General features: G+C 46.6%; 1 protein-coding gene across 11 annotated transcripts in view; it reads left to right on the forward strand.

Moving 5' to 3' along the window:
- DAB1 (DAB adaptor protein 1) overlaps positions 1–19,848 on the forward strand; it is a 955,902-nt gene that overhangs the window by 922,256 nt on the left and 13,798 nt on the right. For 8 of the 11 annotated variants that reach the window (XM_075320416.1, XM_075320419.1, XM_075320413.1 and 5 more), the window contains 2 exons: positions 4,162–4,270; positions 18,196–18,741. In XM_075320416.1, the coding sequence (XP_075176531.1) occupies positions 4,162–4,270; positions 18,196–18,741 (655 nt within the window). The remainder of the gene's footprint in view (positions 1–4,161; positions 4,271–18,195; positions 18,742–19,848) is intronic. The other 3 variants (XM_075320418.1, XM_075320424.1, XM_075320422.1) reach the window with 1 other exon arrangement.

A 19,848-nucleotide genomic window follows, 5' to 3' on the forward strand; every position in this document is an offset into this window, starting at 1 on the left:
CAGATATACAGTATACAGCTAGAGAGCTGTTGTGCTGCTAGACACTATGAGCAGTATGAATAAAAGGGTAGTCAGACAAGCTGGGATCATAAGCCAGGAGGTAACATATAAGGTTCAGGGAGCAGACAGACGTGGTCAGGAAGAGGTCTGAGGTCGGAAGTCTGGAGGTAACGTATAAGGTTCAGGGAGCAGACAGAGACGTGGTCAGGAAGAGGTCCAAGGTCAGAAGCCAGGAGGTAACGTATAAGGTTCAGGGAGCAAACAGAGACGTGGTCAGGAAGAGGTCTGAGGTCGGAAGTCTGGAGGTAACGTATAAGGTTCAGGGAGCAGACAGAGACGTGGTCAGGAAGAGGTCCGAGGTCGGAAGTCTGGAGGTACCATATAAGGTTTAGGGAGAAGACAGAAACGTGGTCAGGAAGAGGTCCGAGGTCAGAAGCCTGGAGGTAACGTATAAGGTTCAGGGAGCAAACAGAGACGTGGTCAGGAAGAGGTCCGAGGTCGGAAGTCTGGAGGTAACATATAAGGTTCAGGGAGCAGACAGAGACGTGGTCAGGAAGAGGTCCAAGGTCAGAAGCCAAGATCAGAACATTTACACCAGACAGGAGCCAAGAGCAACCTGAGCAAACAGGAATTACAGCTGGTGAAGTTCAAACAGAGCAAGCCCAATAAAGAAACAGAACAATCACCAGGAACGAGGCACATCTGTGAAGGCAACTCCCAAAACCAGCGTGGACACTAGTATCAAACGACAACCTATCAGCAAGTGCACAAGACAGATATCAGAGCATTTCCAAATGCAAAATGCTCCTCACAGCCAAACCGTGACAGCTGTCATTAATTTCCCCAGCCTTTAATAATGGGATGGCTCTGCTCATCATGTCTTAGTCTGTACAGTAAAGCCGACAAGTACGAGCTGCAGAAAGGGGAATAACATCCTATTTCCCTAGTTCTCAATGTGGAAATTGCAATATTGTAATATATTTTAATGTAACTAGTAACATGAAAATTAAAAAAAAGAAAAAAAACTATAATAAAACAATGTGAATCTTTACATGTCATTTTTGATAATCCCTTTTGTGTGCAGCTATTCAATTTATGTAATATTAAATGACTCATACTGACCTCTGCTGTCAAAGTACTTCACCAATTAGGATGCAAAGTGATAAAACGGACTCTCTAGCGCCATCCAGTGGAGGCAGCTGCCCTCTAAGCATTGATAACTCCAGTAGGGGACACTAGAGAATCTGTTTTCTTCCTTTTAAAGGGGAACTAATTTGCAAATATATTTTGCAAGGACCAATGCATTAGTTAGCACAATCCTCAATGAGGGGCTTTACACCCCAGTAATTCCTCATGGGCGCCTGTGCCGGGGTCATCACTGGGAACATCAGAATTTATGTTACACCTTATTCTGTTTGGAGAATTCACAAAGAAACATAAACAAAGAAAGAGGAATAAGAAATCATCTAAATACATAAAATCTGCACTTTACTGTCCCAACAGTATTACTATGTATCCTGCTGCCTCAGCGTTTGTCAATACCACAAAGTGCGTATACTTCACATTCATCATTGTAAGCCCAAAAATGAAAAACACCCATAAAACTTGTGCACACTTGCATTTGCCCCCCGCTCCATTTGAGGGCTAATATTCCTCAGAATCGCTGCCAGAGCTGCAGTCTGGTTATGCATCACATCTGCAGCAGGTTATAACAGCCGGAGGGAGCGCTGCTAAGTACTAAAGATGCTGAATAATGCCGAGACTGCAGGAGGCAGCGAAAGTAACAATTTGTGGGGAACGAAGAGAAACCTTTTGTTCTATTAGTTGTTACATTGTTCTTGTTTCATTGGTTTATTGCAAACAGCAGAAAGTTTGTACAATTTCTTAATATGTGGACTTTACAATAATTTTAGCTATAACTATATATTATATATGTGTGTCTTGACTTAAAGAGGTTTTCCAGGACTTAGAGGTTTTTTTTTCCTTTTGGGCTATGAATGTACAGGCGGGTATTTGCTCACCTTCCTTGCGTTGATCTGTCCCTGCTCAAAGCGGTCACGGATGGCTGCTACCGGTGTCTCTTCCTCATGTGAACAGAGCTGCTCCTTCTCTTTGGCTCCGTTCACAATGCATCTCTGACTGACAGCCGATTCCCCGCTGCTGGCTGTCAATAATCATGAATGACAACAGCGCAGAGCTGAAGAGAAAGAGCAGCTCTGTTTGCTGCTGCCGGTGGTTCATCATGTGAACAGAGCTGCTCCTTCTCTTTTGCTCCGTTGACAAGGCGTCTCTAATTGACAGCCGGTTCCCTGCTGCTGACTGTCAATCATGATGATTCACAACAGAGCAGAAAGTAAGAGAAGGAACGGCTGTCAATAATCATGATTGACAACAGCGCAAAGCTGAAGAGAAAGAGCAGCTCTATTTGCTGCTGCCGGTGGTTCATCATGTGAACAGAGCTACTCCTTCTCTTTTGCTCTGTTGACTAGACATCTTTGATTGACAGCAAGTTCTTCACTGCCAGCTGTCAATCATCATGATTGACAACAGAGCAGAAAGTAAGAGAAGGAATGGCTGTCAATAATCATGAATGACAACAGCGCAGAGTTGAAGAGAAGGAGCAGCTCTGTTTGCTGCTACCGTTGCTTCAGTCTCATGTGAATAGAGCTGCGCCTTCTCTTTTGCTGTTGACTAGACATCTTTGATTGACAGCCAGTTCTTCACTGCCGGCTGTCAATCATCATGAATGATAACAGAACAGAGCGGAAGAGAAGGAGTGGCTGCCAGTAATTGTGAATGACAACAGCGCAGAGCTGAAGAGAAGGAGCAGCTCTTTTTGCTGCTGCTGTTGCTTCTGCCTAATGTGAAAAGAACTGCTCCTTCTCTTTTGCTCTGTGGACAAGGCATCTCTGATTGACAACCGATTCCCCACTGCCAGCTGTCAATCATCATGATTGACAACAGAGCAGAGCATAAGAGAAAGAATGGCTGCCAATATTCATCAATGACAACAGCGCAGAGCAGAAGAGAAGGATCACCTCTGTTTGTTGCTGCCGTTGCTTCAGCCTCATGTGAACAGAGCTGCTCCTTCTCTTTTGCTCCGTTGACAAGGCGTAGATCTAATTGACAGCCGGTTCCCCGCTGCTGACTGTCAATCATCATGATTGACAACAGAGCAGAGCGGAAGAGAAGGAGTGGCTGCCAATATTCATCAATTACAACAGCGCAGAGCGGAAGAGAAGGATCACCTCTGTTTGCTGATGCTGCTGCTTCAGTCTCATGTGAACAAAGCTGCTCCTTCTCTTTTACTCCGTGGACAAGGCATCTCTGATTGACAGCTGATTCCTCGCTGCTGGTAGTCAATCATCATGATTGACAACAGTGCAGAGCAGAAGAGAAGGAGCAGCTCTGTTTATGTGACGTCAAAAGAAGCAGAAGAATCGCTGCCGGAGCAGGAGACAGAACAGGCAGCAGATAGAAATTACCTGACAGTAAGTAGGAAAACAAAACCCTAAGTCCCAAATAAACCCTTTAAAGATGTTTATGATAAATGTGTTATAATTTACAGCAAAATTCCTTTAATTCTGCATCTACATCATCTAATATCTAAAGGAAAATCACATCTTCCAAATTCCTGAAATTATATAGAGCATGGCTGACGTCTTCCAAAAAACAGCGCCACTCCTCTGCACATGGTTGTGTGCAGTATTGCAGCTACTATTAAGATATGTGCACACTTTGAGTATTTGGTTGCAGATATTGCTGCATCTCATGGCAGGAAAAATGCAGAGTGAAAATGCGTGTTTTTGCTGCTTTTTTTTGCCTGCATTACTCATGGCTTTCAGTGGTGAAAAATGCTTGACACGCAGCACATTATTCTCTGCACCAAATCTGCAAGGGATAAAAACTCAACGTGTGCACAACGCTCCAGGATTCTCATTGACTTTGCCGGGATAATGATTTGCTTCCAGTTTTGTAACAAAACTGCACTCAAAAACGCATCAAAAAATGCAATAAAACCTTCCTGTGTGCACACAGCCTTAGAGGACGTTTGCTGTAGATGCAGTGATTCGTATATAACATGCGCTGATTCTGTTCCTCTATAGGAGTCTTATGATCCTTGTAACCAAATCTTCTTCTCCCTGTTGATTTGTCTTGTAGACCCCGGCGACTCCAGGTGATGCCTTTATGAAATATCCCACCCAGCTCCACCCAGCCATTGCTCCTATGTTTGGACCCCTTTCTTACAATCCCGTTGCTCTGCCATCAGGTGACAAAAGGCCCTTGTCTATTTTGGAAACACACAGTAATGGGATATAATGGGAACAGTGGTCTTACTGCATGGACCCGCTGGGAACCGTCCTTGTAGCCGCAGAAAACATTGGGTAAAATCTAGAATGAAGGGCAGCACTAGAGGAAACTCATCTGCAGGGTCACTATATCCGGTCACATAGATGCCAATCAGTCATTATACCTATTATGACGCTCGTCATATGTCTGTATTTTCGGGGCTTTACACCCCATAGGAGGGTCGTACATTAGAAGGATCTGCCGGTGTTCTTTACATTTCTGTTTAGATACATTTTTGAACTTTTCTTAGAACCCGGGATTTTCTTCAAATTTAATTCCTCTGTTGCTCCTCCTGGCAATGTAGAAATAAATTGATATCTGGGTGTTACGGTCCACGTGCTCATTTGGCTGATTCCTCTGTACACATAAACACTATCTCAGCTGAGCGTTCATGTGTTTTCAGTGGGGTGAGAGGAGAGGCCAATGTTGGACCCCTCAGGGGAGAGGCCCCAATAACAGGAGATTGGACCATCTCCTGTTATTGGGGCCTCTCCCCTGAGGGGTCTAACATTGGCCTCTCCTCTCACCCCACTGAAAACGCATGAACGCTCAGCTGAGCTAATATACTATTCTCCTTATCCTAGGAGCAAGCCCTTATACACACCGACACTTGCCAGCAGGGCTGACATTATAAGGCTGTGTAGACACACCCTAATGACATTGGAAAGGGGTGACACCCAGTTGTCAATTTATTCATAGTTGCCAAGAGGAATAACAGAGGAACGACACAAAAAAAATACCTAAAACAGACTCGTGAGGAGCGATGTTGGGTCGTATTTAAAGGGCTTGTCCAGAAATCACATATTGGCCATGAAATTGGTGGGACCCGATACCGGGCACTCTCACTAATCAGATGACATCTGCCCGATTTACAGAGTGGAGACCCACAACTCCGCACATTTCTATTTTCCTGCAGATATCAGTTGATCGGTGGTGGGCAATCTAGTATCGATGACCTTGCATACAGATACGTCATCAATATGACACCCAAGAGGACATTTATGGGGTGGATGACGATGTGCAACCCTCTACGGATTCCCTCCCAAATATCATTATTCCTCAGAGGAGTATAAGGGATTGTAAACTTTTGGTTGTATCATTGAGACATGGTTTAAGATAACTATGGGGGGCCATGAGCCGGCACCACCGGGGACGGACATATTATTGGTGCAGCCCCAGAGGTAAGGGGGTCTATTTCTACCTCCAAAGCAGGTGGAATTGTGCATTATGAGGAGCTCTTGGGCTGAAGGGGCCCATATACTGTTCTTGCACAGGGGCTCTTTTCTGTCTGAGTCCTCCAGTTGGCACTACACCAAAATCAGAGGAGCGGCGGCTGCATACAAAGCCCCTGACCCTCCGCACTTCTGGTGACCAATATGTGCCTATAGGGGAAACTGACATCACAAGTATCAGCCATGGCCCCATACACGGCAGATTAAAGTCTGCAGATCCTGCCGGTATCGGGGGTCCAGGATAATGTGCATGGAAGCTCCAAACCGGTGATGGCGGGGAGGCGAGGGTCCGACACTATGGAGTCCCACCAGCCCATGCTTTTGCTATGGGATGATTCTGACATTGAAAACACAGGAGCACTCCGAATCCGAATATATCAGTAGGAGTCAGGGGAGATGGCCGACAACAACTCTATAAAGTGTATAGAGGCCTTCATTTATGGAGGGTCCCAGATCACGGACCCCTGAATGTAGTGGGTGGGCCACCGCTTGGATCTTGGCTCTCATCTCGTTAAAACATTTTACAGAAAGGGACAAATAAAAACAAAGTTTCCTACTCTTTTAAGAAAACATTTCGGCCCTCAGTACCGCACGGCTGTATGTTTGTCACATGGACATTTTCGCTATCCAAAGGGGAAAATCCAAGTTGATATTACACAGTAAAGATGACTGTATTGTGATAATATTTGGAGGAGGAATCTCGGCATTGGTCGATCAGGGACCCCCGGAGGGAGATACGTGGGGGCCGCACACAGTGGAACATGCCCAGGGTTAAGGTTCAGGCAATTACACATTTAAGGCGTGAGGTCCCTTTAAGCTGGAGACCTTGTGTTGTTTGTTTTCTTGCTACATTGTATCCTTTGATGTTATCAGTAGGAGTTGTAGTAATAATTAGAGATGACTTGCAGCAAGTCAAGGAGATCTGACATATAGGACACAGAGTAAATCATCCCCGGGGTCCGGAGCGCCGACAAATTACCAGGAAATTGCATTGCAGCTATAAGTCCCCTTACCTGGCAGCCAGACTGGCTTGCAAAGTCTCCTTAAGGAGAATAGTGTTCCCCCGTGGTCCCCACATAGCTTTCTCATGAGCCAGATCAGACACCCCATACTTTGCACTGACGAGGGGCAAGCACCCCGAAACACCGTGTCTGCAAATTGGGATTCTGATCTGGCTTATATATCCTGAGTCATATTGCAATGGATTGTTGAAAATCCACTTGTGACTTTTAGGATCGCTACTTCCAATAGGTGGCGCTGTGCTAGAGTTTGTCTCCTTTACTGGAGAGACAATTTGAATATTTCCCAGAGGGGCATTGCAGCTATAAGTCCCCTTACCTGGCAGCCAGACTGGCTTGCAAAGTCTCCTTAAGGAGAATAGTGTTCCCCCGTGGTCCCCACATAGCTTTCTCATGAGCCAGATCAGACACCCCCATACTTTGCACTGACGAGGGGCAAGCACCCCGAAACACCGTGTCTGCAAATTGGGATTCTGATCTGGCTTATATATCCTGAGTCATATTGCAATGGATTGTTGAAAATCCACTTGTGACTTTTAGGATCGCTACTTCCAATAGGTGGCGCTGTGCTAGAGTTTGTCTCCTTTACTGGAGAGACAATTTGAATATTTCCCAGAGGGGCATTGCAGCTATAAGTCCCCTTACCTGGCAGCCAGACTGGCTTGCAAAGTCTCCTTAAGGAGAATAGTGTTCCCCCGTGGTCCCCACATAGCTTTCTCATGAGCCAGATCAGACACCCCCATACTTTGCACTGACGAGGGGCAAGCACCCCGAAACACCGTGTCTGCAAATTGGGATTCTGATCTGGCTTATATATCCTGAGTCATATTGCAATGGATTGTTGAAAATCCACTTGTGACTTTTAGGATCGCTACTTCCAATAGGTGGCGCTGTGCTAGAGTTTGTCTCCTTTACTGGAGAGACAATTTGAATATTTCCCAGAGGGGCATTGCAGCTATAAGTCCCCTTACCTGGCAGCCAGACTGGCTTGCAAAGTCTCCTTAAGGAGAATAGTGTTCCCCCGTGGTCCCCACATAGCTTTCTCATGAGCCAGATCAGACACCCCCATACTTTGCACTGACGAGGGGCAAGCACCCCGAAACACCGTGTCTGCAAATTGGGATTCTGATCTGGCTTATATATCCTGAGTCATATTGCAATGGATTGTTGAAAATCCACTTGTGACTTTTAGGATCGCTACTTCCAATAGGTGGCGCTGTGCTAGAGTTTGTCTCCTTTACTGGAGAGACAATTTGAATATTTCCCAGAGGGGCATTGCAGCTATAAGTCCCCTTACCTGGCAGCCAGACTGGCTTGCAAAGTCTCCTTAAGGAGAATAGTGTTCCCCCGTGGTCCCCACATAGCTTTCTCATGAGCCAGATCAGACACCCCCATACTTTGCACTGACGAGGGGCAAGCACCCCGAAACACCGTGTCTGCAAATTGGGATTCTGATCTGGCTTATATATCCTGAGTCATATTGCAATGGATTGTTGAAAATCCACTTGTGACTTTTAGGATCGCTACTTCCAATAGGTGGCGCTGTGCTAGAGTTTGTCTCCTTTACTGGAGAGACATTCAGGAAAAGAGGAAAATCCATGAATAACCTTTCAGCAGACGCTCCGGTATCGATCCCCCACCTGTGGCCGATGGACACAATGTAATAATCTGATTTGTATAAGCAGATAGACTGGATAATGTGATGTCCGGGGGGAGTGCAGGTCCTAATCATGGAGGCCCTAATCATGGGGGCCCTAATCATGGAGGCCCTAATCATGGGGGCCCTAATCATGGAGGCCCTAATCATGGAGGCCCTAATCATGGGAGCCCTAATCATGGGAGCCCTAATCATGGGGACCCTAATCATGGGGGCCCTAATCATGAATGCCCTAATCATGGATGTCCTAATCATGGATGCCCTAATCATGGAGGCCCTAGTCATGGGGGCCCTAATCATGGGGGCCCTAATCGTGGATGCCCTAATCGTGGATGCCCTAATCATGGATGCCCTAATCATGGATGCCCTAATCATGGATGTCCTAATCATGGATGCCCTAATCATGGAGGCCCTAGTCATGGGGGCCCTAATCATGGGGGCCCTAATCGTGGATGCCCTAATCATGGATGCCCTAATCATGGATGCCCTAATCATGGGGGCCCTAATCATGGGGGCCCTAATCATGGGGGCCCTAATCGTGGATGCCCTAATCGTGGATGCCCTAATCATGGATGCCCTAATCATGGAGGCCCTAGTCATGGGGACCCTAATCACAGAGGTCCTAATCACAAGGGCCCTAATCATGGGGGCCCTAATCATGGGGGCCCTAATCACAGAGGTCCTAATCACAAGGGCCCTAATCATGGAGGCCCTAATCATGGGGGCCCTAATCATGGATGCCCTAATCATGGGGGCCCTAGTCATGGGGGCCCTAATCATGGAGGCCCTAATCACGGGGACCCTAATCATGAAGGCCCTAATCATGGAGGCCCTAATCATGGGGGCCCTAATCACGGGGACCCTAATCATAGGGGCCCTAATCATGGGGGCCCTAATCATGGGGGCCCTAATCATGGAGGCCCTAATCATGGGAGCCCTAATCATGGGAGCCCTAATCATGGGGGCCCTAATCATGAAGGCCCTAATCATGAAGGCCCTAATCATGAAGGCCCTAATCATGGAGGCCCTAATCATGGGGGCCCTAATCACGGGGACCCTAATCATAGGGGCCCTAATCATGGGGGCCCTAATCATGGAGGCCCTAATCATGGGAGCCCTAATCATGGGAGCCCTAATCATGGGGGCCCTAATCATGAAGGCCCTAATCATGGAGGCCCTAATCACGGGGACCCTAATCACGAGAGCCCTAATCACGGGGGCCTTAATCACAGGGGCCCAGTATACATGAAGGCGCTTGATAGAAACCAGCGGCGAGCGATGATCTGACCAGTGGCCGGCGTTCTCACCGCGGACATTTATGTATTCTAGTGTTTGGATGATTTTTGTATTTTTCTCTTATCCTGCCCACTGGCGGCTAGAAGATTCCCTTTTACATGTGAGGGTATCGCTCCGACCTGCCGTCATTTTTAGGTTGTCATCAAAAAGTTCTTGCTGATCGTACAATTATGTTTACACTGGACGTCGATGGAAACGTTGCGCTCAATCTTTGGCTATTTTGCATCATAGCTGCCAATGTAGAGGACTCTTAAGTGTTCATGAAAGGACTGTCATCAAATTTCACGATGCGAACTGTACACGTTATTTGGTAGATCTATTTGACCTGATGAGGCTGGTGTACTTACTTTAAACATTCCATTCAGAATGTGTGTATAATTCTAATATTAAGATGAGCAGAAAGAAATACCTCACAAGTCCTGGTGTATCCAATCCCTGCCCGCCCAGCCTGACTGACAGCTGCAGCTTGTACTGAGCAGTGGGAGATCTCAGCAGCTGCAGGGAGGAGGGTCACTGAGGAGCTGACATTTAGGCTAAGTGGTCAAAGAACATGACCAACTCTTTGTTATATCCACACGACGCCTTTAAGGCTATGTTCACATGTTGCTTTTTTTTTCCTGCAGCAAAACTTGTTGATAGTACAAAGGCTCCTTCCAAAAAGCAGGTTTTACGGTGTTTTTTTGCTGCATTTTTAGCTGCATTTTTAGGTGTGTTTTAGGTGTTTAATTTGTATACAGGACATGTTTAAATAAAGTTAGTTTCATTCACCACAAAAGCAGCAAAAACACAGCAAAAACCCCCCCCACAAAACAGCAAAAACAAATAAACAGCAAGAAGCAGCAAAACCACAGTAAGAAACAGCATGAAAAATGCAGCAAAAAGCAACAAAAACGCAGCAAAACATAGCAAAAAAACACAGCGAAAAAAACAACAAAAAGCACAGCAAAAGCAAATAAAAAAACAGCAAAAAGCAGCAAAATCAGAGCAAGGAACACAGCAGGAAAAATGCAACAAAAACGCAGTAAAACATAGCAAAAAACACAGCAAATAAACAACAAAAAGCACAGCAAAAGTAAATAAAAAACAGCTAAAAGCAGCAAAACCATAGCAAGAAACACAGCAGGAAAAATGCAACAAAAACGCAGCAAAACATAGCAAAAAAACACAGCAAATAAACAACAAAAAGCACAGCAAAAGCAAATAAAAAAACAGCAAAAAGCAGCAAAATCAGAGCAAGGAACACAGCAGGAAAAATGCAACAAAAACGCAGTAAAACATAGCAAAAAACACAGCAAATAAACAACAAAAAGCACAGCAAAAGTAAATAAAAAAAACAGCAAAAATCAGAGCAAGAAACACAGAAGGAAAAATGCAGCAAAAGCAACAAAAATGCATCAAAACATAACAAAAAGCACAGCAAAAGCAAATAAAAAACAGATGCACAAAACCAGAGCAAGAAAGCGCAGAAACGCAGGGATAACGCAGCAAAAAGCAACAAAAAACGCAGCAAAAAACACAGCTGCATTTTCTCATTGCTTTTAATCATGGAAAAAGCAGCACAAACTCTGAAAGAATTGATGCTGCTTCTTGCAAAAACGCAGCAGTTGTCCATTTTAGTCAGGAAAAAAAAGCATATGTGATGTGTCTGCAGGAGATTTCTGGAAAGCTTTTTCTGCTGCTGTAAAAAGCAGCTTTATATTTGCATAAAACTCATGAAAAAAAAAACACATATAAAAAAACAATGTGATCGTAGCCTTAAACTTGGGGCAAAACAGCTGAGTTTTCCAAGAGAAAGCTACTTCTTTATTTTGTCTCTTTGGTTGTTCCATTGTTTTTGACCACTGGTATTTTTTTTTTTTGCACCATTTGTCCAGCGTTTCAGTAATGTCTTTTTTTTTTTTTTTTTTTTTTTTTACTGCTACTTTTCGGTAATTTATTTTTCTCCGTTCGCTAATGAAGAAACCCCTGAGGACAAGGCTCACAAAGGTGCCCAGTGTCTATTCAGCCTTCCCATTAACTTGCATTGCAAACTATGGCACGTTTTCCAAGCATTAAATGCCCAAAGTATGGTCAGGACATTTCTTTTAGCCACTTTGCACTTTTTGAAACCTGAAAAAGATAAAAAAAAATGCCGAAAAGACTGAAGATCTGATCAGCGAGTCGTTTTTACGTAGAAATCAATGTTCTTTCTTTTGAGCTTCTTCAGGGGCTCTTGGGGGGGGGAATCCGCCTGAAGAAGACGTGGTGTGCACAAACCTTCCGGTCACATTTCACAGACGATCTGCAGTTTTGCCATATTGGAAACCCCCTTATTGATGGAGTAAGAAGCTTTCCTCCCTGGATATTATTTGGGGTGGCTTTGGCTGGGCGGTGAGGCGTTGCGGCACCAGGGTGACCCTCTAAGGACTTTGCCCTTCAGCAGATATTTCCGTCCACATTTCGCATGCAGATAATATGGTGCAGGTGAAATATTGTGACATTATTTCCCCACTAAGTGCTCCCTGTAACTATACCCTGTCTGGTAGGGTGGACGGGTCCGGTAACGCCGTCTGCACACAAATGTTCTGCGCTGCCGCTGCACAAGCCCTGGAAATCCTCCATGTCCAATCAACAGCACATGAAATAATTAGACGCGGTCATTCAGTATAAAGGATGGCGGTGTTTACTTAATTCTAAGCAATGCAGCAGGTCGACCATAAGTTTATTCATAATTGAAGACTCTGCTCATCAGTTTGCAGCTTGGAAGAGCAGAAGAGGATGGAAGGTTTCCATGGAACACGATGGAGCCACAGCGCCACCTAGTGGCCATGGCTGGAATCCACACACGTCCAGTCCCACCGTACAGCACTTTCCTCTCCATTATCTGATAGATGATACATTGCATGGATTAATAATAATAATAATAATAATAATAATAATAATAATAATTAATAAATTTATTCATTTATATAGCGCTATTAATTCCACAGCGCTTTACATACATTGGCAACACTGTCCCCATTGGGGCTCACAATCTAGAGTCCCTATCTGTATGTCTTTGGAGTGGATTTCCAGAGCCACAAAATGCACTTTCTCGGCTGATTCCATTCTTTCCATTGCACCGCCGAATTCAGCATCAGACCCAGTGACCTATCCATACAGCATCTCCACAATGCACGGCAGCAGATCCGGCTTATACAGACACTGAACCAGCAGGAGGTGCATGTGGGAAAGTATGTAGCCTGAGAGCGAGCTGGAGACATGAAGTGCAGCTCCGGAGGGGACTGGAGCATCAGATGATTTAACATAACTGGTCACTGTTATTTCAACAAACTTTGCAAAAATTAATACCAGAAAGTAATAAAAGAAACTTTGTAATTTATCTTATCAGAGAAATCTGCTTCTTTCTCCACTTATGAGACACTTTTCCTCCTGACCCTCCTCCTAAACTCATCATCTTCTCTGAAAAAACTACTAAAATATATTTTGGTCCAAACAAACCACCTCACTGAGGGATTAGAAGACGTCTGCCTGGTGAAGTCTATGAAGAAGGAAGGAAGGAGAGGAGTAGCAGAGCGAGTGACCAGCCAGAGAGACACAGATACAGGTGCTGCTGCTTTCCAGTAGGCTCCTCCGGATTCACAGCTACACTGCTCAGCACTGCTGTATAATGACCTCTATAGTGCTGCTTTATAGTAAGTGTTTTATCTCACCCCAGAGCTGGACTTACAGCTGCACAGCTCAGTACTGCTGTATAATGACCTCCATGCTGCTTTATAGTAAGTGTTTTATCTCACCCCAGAGCTGGACTCACAGCTGCACTGCTCAGTACTGCTGGATAATGTAAACCTTGTTGATTTGTAGTAAGTATTTTATCTCACCATGGTGATGGATTCAGAAAAACAGTGCATCTATACAGGCGATGTGGGGAGGACACAGAAGGCGATCCAGTGCAGGCACAGGAGGCGACCCGGGGCAGGCACATGAGGCGATCCGGGGCAGGACACAGAAGGTGATCCGGGGCAGGCACAGAAGGCGATCTGGGGCAGGCACAGAAGGCGATCGGGGGCAGGCACAGAAGGCGATCCGGGGCAGGCACAGAAGGCGATCCAGGGCAGGCACATGAGGCGATCCGGGGCAGGCACAGAAGGCGATCCGGGGCAGGACACAGAAGGCGATCCGGGGCAGGCACAGAAGGCGATCCGGGGCAGGACACAGAAGGCGATCCAGGGCAGGCACATGAGGCGATCCGGGGCAGGACACAGAGGGCGATCCGGGGCAGGCCACAGAAGGCGATCCGGGGCAGGCACAGAAGGCGATCCGGGGCAGGACACAGAAGGCGATCCGGGGCAGGCACAGAAGGCGATCTGGGGCAGGGCACAAAAGGCGATCTGGGGCAGGCATAGGAGGTGATCCGGGGCAGGACACAGAAGGCGATCCAGGGCAGGACACAGAAGGCGATCCGGGGCAGGACACAGAAGGTGATCCGAGGCAGGCACAGAAGGTAATCCGGGGCAGGCACAGGAGGCGATCTGGGGCAGGCACAGGAGGCGATCTGGGGCAGGCACAGAAGGTGATCCGGGGCAGGACACAGAAGGTGATCCGGGGCAGACACAGAAGGCTATCCAGGGCAGGACACATGAGGCGATCCAGGGCAGGCACAGGAGGCGATCCGATGCAGGCACAGGAGGCGATCCGAGGCAGGCACAGGAGGCGATCCGAGGCAGGCACAGGAGGCGATCCGAGGCAGGCACAGGAGGCAATCCAGGGCAGGCACAGGAGGCGATCCGAGGCAGGCACAGGAGGCGATCCGAGGCAGGCACAGGAGGCGATCCGAGGCAGGCACAGGAGGCGATCCGAGGCAGGCACAGGAGGCGATCCAGGGCAGGCACAGGAGGCGATCCGAGGCAGGCACAGGAGGCGAGCCGAGGCAGGCACAGGAGGCGATCCAGGGCAGGCACAGAAGGCGATCCGAGGCAGGCACATGAGGCGATCCGAGGCAGGCACAGGAGGCGAGCCGAGGCAGGCACAGGAGGCGAGCCGAGGCAGGCACAGGAGGCGATCCGAGGCAGGCACAGGAGGCGAGCCGAGGCAGGCACAGAAGGCGAGCCGAGGCAGGCACAGGAGGTGATCCGAGGCAGGCACAGGAGGCGATCCGAGGCAGGCACAGGAGGCGATCCGAGGCAGGCACAGGAGGCGATCCAGGGCAGGCACAGGAGGCGATCCGAGGCAGGCACAGGAGGTGAGCCGAGGCAGGCACAGGAGGCGATCCAGGGCAGGCACAGAAGGCGATCCGAGGCAGGCACATGAGGCGATCCGAGGCAGGCACAGGAGGCGAGCCGAGGCAGGCACAGGAGGCGAGCCGAGGCAGGCACAGGAGGCGATCCGAGGCAGGCACAGGAGGCGATCCAGGGCAGGCACAGGAGGCGAGCCGAGGCAGGCACAGATATCTTAGAGCCCTTGGAACATGTAAATAAGAAAAGGTTTAGGCCAGAGATATGAGATTATTGCTGTATGCAAACTATTGGCAGCACCCAGAAATCCCCACATTTGTTTTTTGTGAACAAGTCACAGACACATCATCATCTGAGTGTGAATGCCGTACGATGCCTAACTCACTGTCATATAGTAATGTATGCAATAATACCCCGAAACTGTCCACAAACCATGCCATACAATGTGCAAAAATACTGCCATAGAGTGCTCTATAATACCACCATACTGTGCACAATCAGTGCAATACAGTGCCCATAGACTCTGGCATAAAGTAGTATACTCTGTGCACAGTATGGTGGTACTATAGAGTATATTACTTTATGCCACTGTGTATGGGCACTGTATGGCACTGATTGTGCACAGTATGGTGGTACTATAGAGTATATTACTTTATGCCACTGTGTATGGGCACTGTATGGCACTGATTGTGCACAGTATGGTGGTACTATAGAGTATATTACTTTTATGCCACTGTGTATGGGCACTGTATGGCACTGATTGTGCACAGTATGGTGGTACTATAGAGTATATTACTTTATGCCACTGTGTATGGGCACTGTATGGCACTGATTGTGCACAGTATGGTGGTACTATAGAGTATATTACTTTTATGCCACTGTGTATGGGCACTGTATGGCACTGATTGTGCACAGTATGGTGGTACTAGAATCAGTGCCATACAGTGCCCATAGACAGTGGCATAAAGTGATATACTCTATAATACCACCATACTGTGCACAATCAGTGCCATACAGGGCCCATAGACAGTGGCATAAAGTGATATCCTCTATAGTACCACTATACTGTGCACAATCAGTGCCATACAGTGCCCATACACAGTGGCATAAAGTGATATCCTCTCTAGTACCACCATACTGTGCACAATCAGTGCCATACAGTGCCCATAGACAGTGGCATAAAGTGATATCCTCTATAGTACCACCATACTGTGCACAATCAGGGCTGTACAGTGCCCATAGACAGTGGCATATAGTGATATGCTCTATAGTACCTCCATCTCTGCCTCTCCGGTCCCCTTTCATATGGCGCTCTCCTCTTCCTCTTCAGGGTATAACAGAATGTGACTACAAGTCCCAGCAATGTCTTGTAGTCAGTCTCATACATCTGATGCCTCTGGATTAATAATCTTCAGCTGAAACCTTCATGTATTTATCGCTTGTTACGATCCCAGGATTACAGATTTCACCAGACAAGAAAAATGGCCATTACCGGAGCAAGAATCCCCCTCCCTGGAGCTGTGGAGGTATTATATATGCATAGCTCCCATGACGAGCACATTAATGCAAGATGGATGATATCACCGAGGTGTCAGCTTTAAATTAACCCCTAGCACTCTGCAAAGACTCCCTCCAAATTAGTCCCTTAACCCCCCTTAGAGGTGCAGAGCTCGGCCTCCAGGGAAGTCAAGATTTACAAGAGATGATTAATTCACACCTCGCTGATGAAGAAAAGACGGGATTTAATTTAAAGGAGGGGTGCAGTGTGGTGACCCTGAAAATCAGTCTTCGGAAATTGAAATTTGACAGCTTATATGCGGCGTAATGTGAAGCTCATGGGCCCCAATGCAAAAGCTCCAACGGGGCCCCCAATTATTGCAAGGCTTCAATATCACTGGACTTTTCATATAGACCAATTGGAGTTTTGCGGACCCCCTAGGCTCTGGGGTCCAGGTGCAATTCAAACCCCTGCACCTGTAAAAAATAAGACATACTACTCACCTTACCCCTGCCCACTTCTGCCGCAACGTCGCCGACCCGCAGTCCTCCGCTCACTTTCTCAATTGGAGGACCGGGCAGGGAACTGCGGCAGCAGGGAGGACCAGCGAGGAACAAGCTGAGTATAATACTTTATTGTTTTTTAACCCTTACTCAACCCTCACAGGGGTCCGCTGTCATTTTGCTAAATTCGAACAAATCGAATCTTAAAAACTTCGGATTCAGTTGTTATTAAAATTTTGGGGAAATTCATAGAGAATTTACTTTGAATCAATCTCTAGATAATCCTCTTCTTATAGGGAATCTGTCTGCAGATTTTTGCTATGGAATCTGAAGACAGCAAGAGGTAGGGGTTAAAACAGGGAAATTAGTGATTTATCAAGTTGTTTACTTACAGTAAATGTTTTATCACCAGGACATTATCACTGCTGTGAGCCCTGGTTAGACCACGCCTCCTCTTGCTGTGTGCTGTTCTTTACTTACAATGAATGTTTTATCCCCAGGACATTATCATTGCTGGACTACAGCAGGCGAGCACTAGTCAGACCACGCCTCCTCCTGCAATAAGCAGCTCATTTTCACTATACAATGTACACAGAGAGCCTGGATCAGCTCTTTGAGCTCTGCAACATCCCACATCTAACTCTGACTGCTACAACTGCTGCACTCATTGAACTAAGGGATACATTGTTGGAATCAGGGTCTCTGCTTCTACATCATGCTGCTCTCAGATGAGGGAGCACAAACATGGCGACAGATTACCTTTAAGGGAGTATTCGTTTCTTCTATCATCAGGAGCGCACTGCCTCGTGGCAATCAGGAAGTCGATAGGCTGAGGAATATTTTGCTCCAGAAGATAAAAGAAAACAATAGCCTTCCTCTTCCTGATTTCTGTGAGACAGTGCTCCTGATGATCGACATTTTGGACTAGCAGCATGACTCATGACTATGCCACTGGTCTGGACTGTGCGCTGTCCATTGCTACTTGCAGAGGTAACGTTACCTCTGCAACACCACAGGAGCTCAAGGGCACAGAAGCAAACTGGATCTACCAATCCAGACAGATTTAGTGCTGCGCTTACAATCTGTTTAGCAAGGTGCTGCACACGTTGCCTAGGAGACCGACCACCTCTGATAAACAATAGGCTTAACAATCCCTCCATTCTGGAGAGATATAAATTGCAGAGTTTTTACAAGCACTTTTCAATTTTACCCCTTTAAATTGATGGCTTAGTCGGTCAATAATTTAATAAGCTAAATTCAATCTGACTTACACATTTCAACATGTCTGGATAGATTGTAATACTGTGTTTGGCCTGCGGGGGAGCTGTAAGTCCATGGTTCTCCTGGCACTGATGTACTTATGGTGATGTCATATACAGTCTTTCAGAATTCAGTGTCTCATTGTGTTTTTTTCTGATCTCTTTAAGGCTACGTTGCGATGGGAGCTGTTCAGCCTTCATTCTGGGGACAACAACCATTGATACCACCTCAAATGGTTCTTGGTGGCCAGTCTCCAGTTGCTCAGGTCATGCAGGGAAGCCAAACGATAGCGTGGGCTCAACCGGGCCTCTACTCTCCTACTCAGCAACAGCCATGGCCAACCCTTCCCGGCCAGTTTCCACCTACTGCCTTCATGCCAACACAAACTGTATTGCCTTTCCAAGCAGCCATGTTTCAAGGTACTTCTGCCCCGGTAGCCGCCGTTCCACCAACCAGTGACTCATTGCGATCAAGTCCTCTACAGCCTGGCCAGAAAGTAACGAAAGAGATGTTTAAGGATTTTCAGATGGTAAACCCCCCTCCGGTGCCGTTGCGGCAGACAGATCCAACGTCCCTCTCTTGTACCTCAGAGGCCTTCTCAAGCTACTTCGACAAAGTTGGGTTGGTTCAGGATACAGACGATTGTGACGACTTTGATATCTCACAACTAAACTTGACGCCTATGACTTCCACTTCACCGTCTACTAATTCACGTAAGTACCAGAACACAAGGCCGCCGTTAGGGCGGGGAAAACTGGGCAGCTGCCCACCAGGGCCTCCGACCTCTTTGGGGGCCCCCAGAGTCTATAGCACAAGCTACACTGATTATAATACATGTAGCTTCCAATGAGGAGACTGCTTGAGGACCTCTGGTGACCACAGGTCTTGAACTTTGTGGGACTCTAGGACCATTGGTGACATCACGATCATGTGATGTCACCATCCGAAGGGCTGAAAAGGAGATAGAATGGTGGGAAGAGTGTGTGTGCCCAGAATATATGGGCTTCTGCTGGTATATGTCTAGAACGTATGGGCTTCTGCTGGTATATGTCTAGAATGTATGGGCTTCTGCTGGTATATATGTCTAGAATGCATGAACTCCTGCTGGTATATACAGTATGTCTACAATGTATGGGCTCCTGGTGGTAAATATGTCTACAATGTATGGGCTCGTTTTGGTATATATATGTATATATGATATATATATATGTATATGTATATGTATATATATATATATATATATATATATATTCTAGAATGTATGGGCTCCTGCTGGTGTACATGTCTAGAATGTATGGGCTCCAGCTGGTATATATGTCTGCAATGTATGGGCTCCAGCTGGTATATTTATCTAGGACGTATGGGCTCCTGCTGGTATATACAGTTGTGCTGAAAAGTTTACACACCCCGGCAGATTTTTTTGCTTTCTTGAGCTTATTTTCAGAGAATATGACTCATAACACACAATCTTATTTTTCATCTCATGGTTAGTGGGTGGGTGAAGCCATTTATTGTCTCTTCTGTGTTTCCTCTTTTAAAATCATAATGACAACCAAAAACATCCAAATGACCCTGATGAAAAGTTCACACACTCTGGTGATTTTGGCCTGATAACATGCACAGGAGTTGACACAAATGGGTGTGAATGGCTAATAAAGGTAACATCCTCTCGTGACTTGTTTACTTGTAATGTGTGTGTGCGTGTGTGTGCGTGTGTGTATATAAAAGCGGAGTGATTTTCTGGGATCCAGACAGACTCTTGCATCTTTCATCCAGCCACTGACATTTCTGGATTGTGAGTCATGGGGGAAGCAAATAAT

The sequence above is a fragment of the Anomaloglossus baeobatrachus genome, chromosome 8 (assembly GCF_048569485.1).
Source record: "Anomaloglossus baeobatrachus isolate aAnoBae1 chromosome 8, aAnoBae1.hap1, whole genome shotgun sequence".
Lineage (NCBI taxonomy): Eukaryota > Metazoa > Chordata > Amphibia > Anura > Aromobatidae > Anomaloglossus > Anomaloglossus baeobatrachus.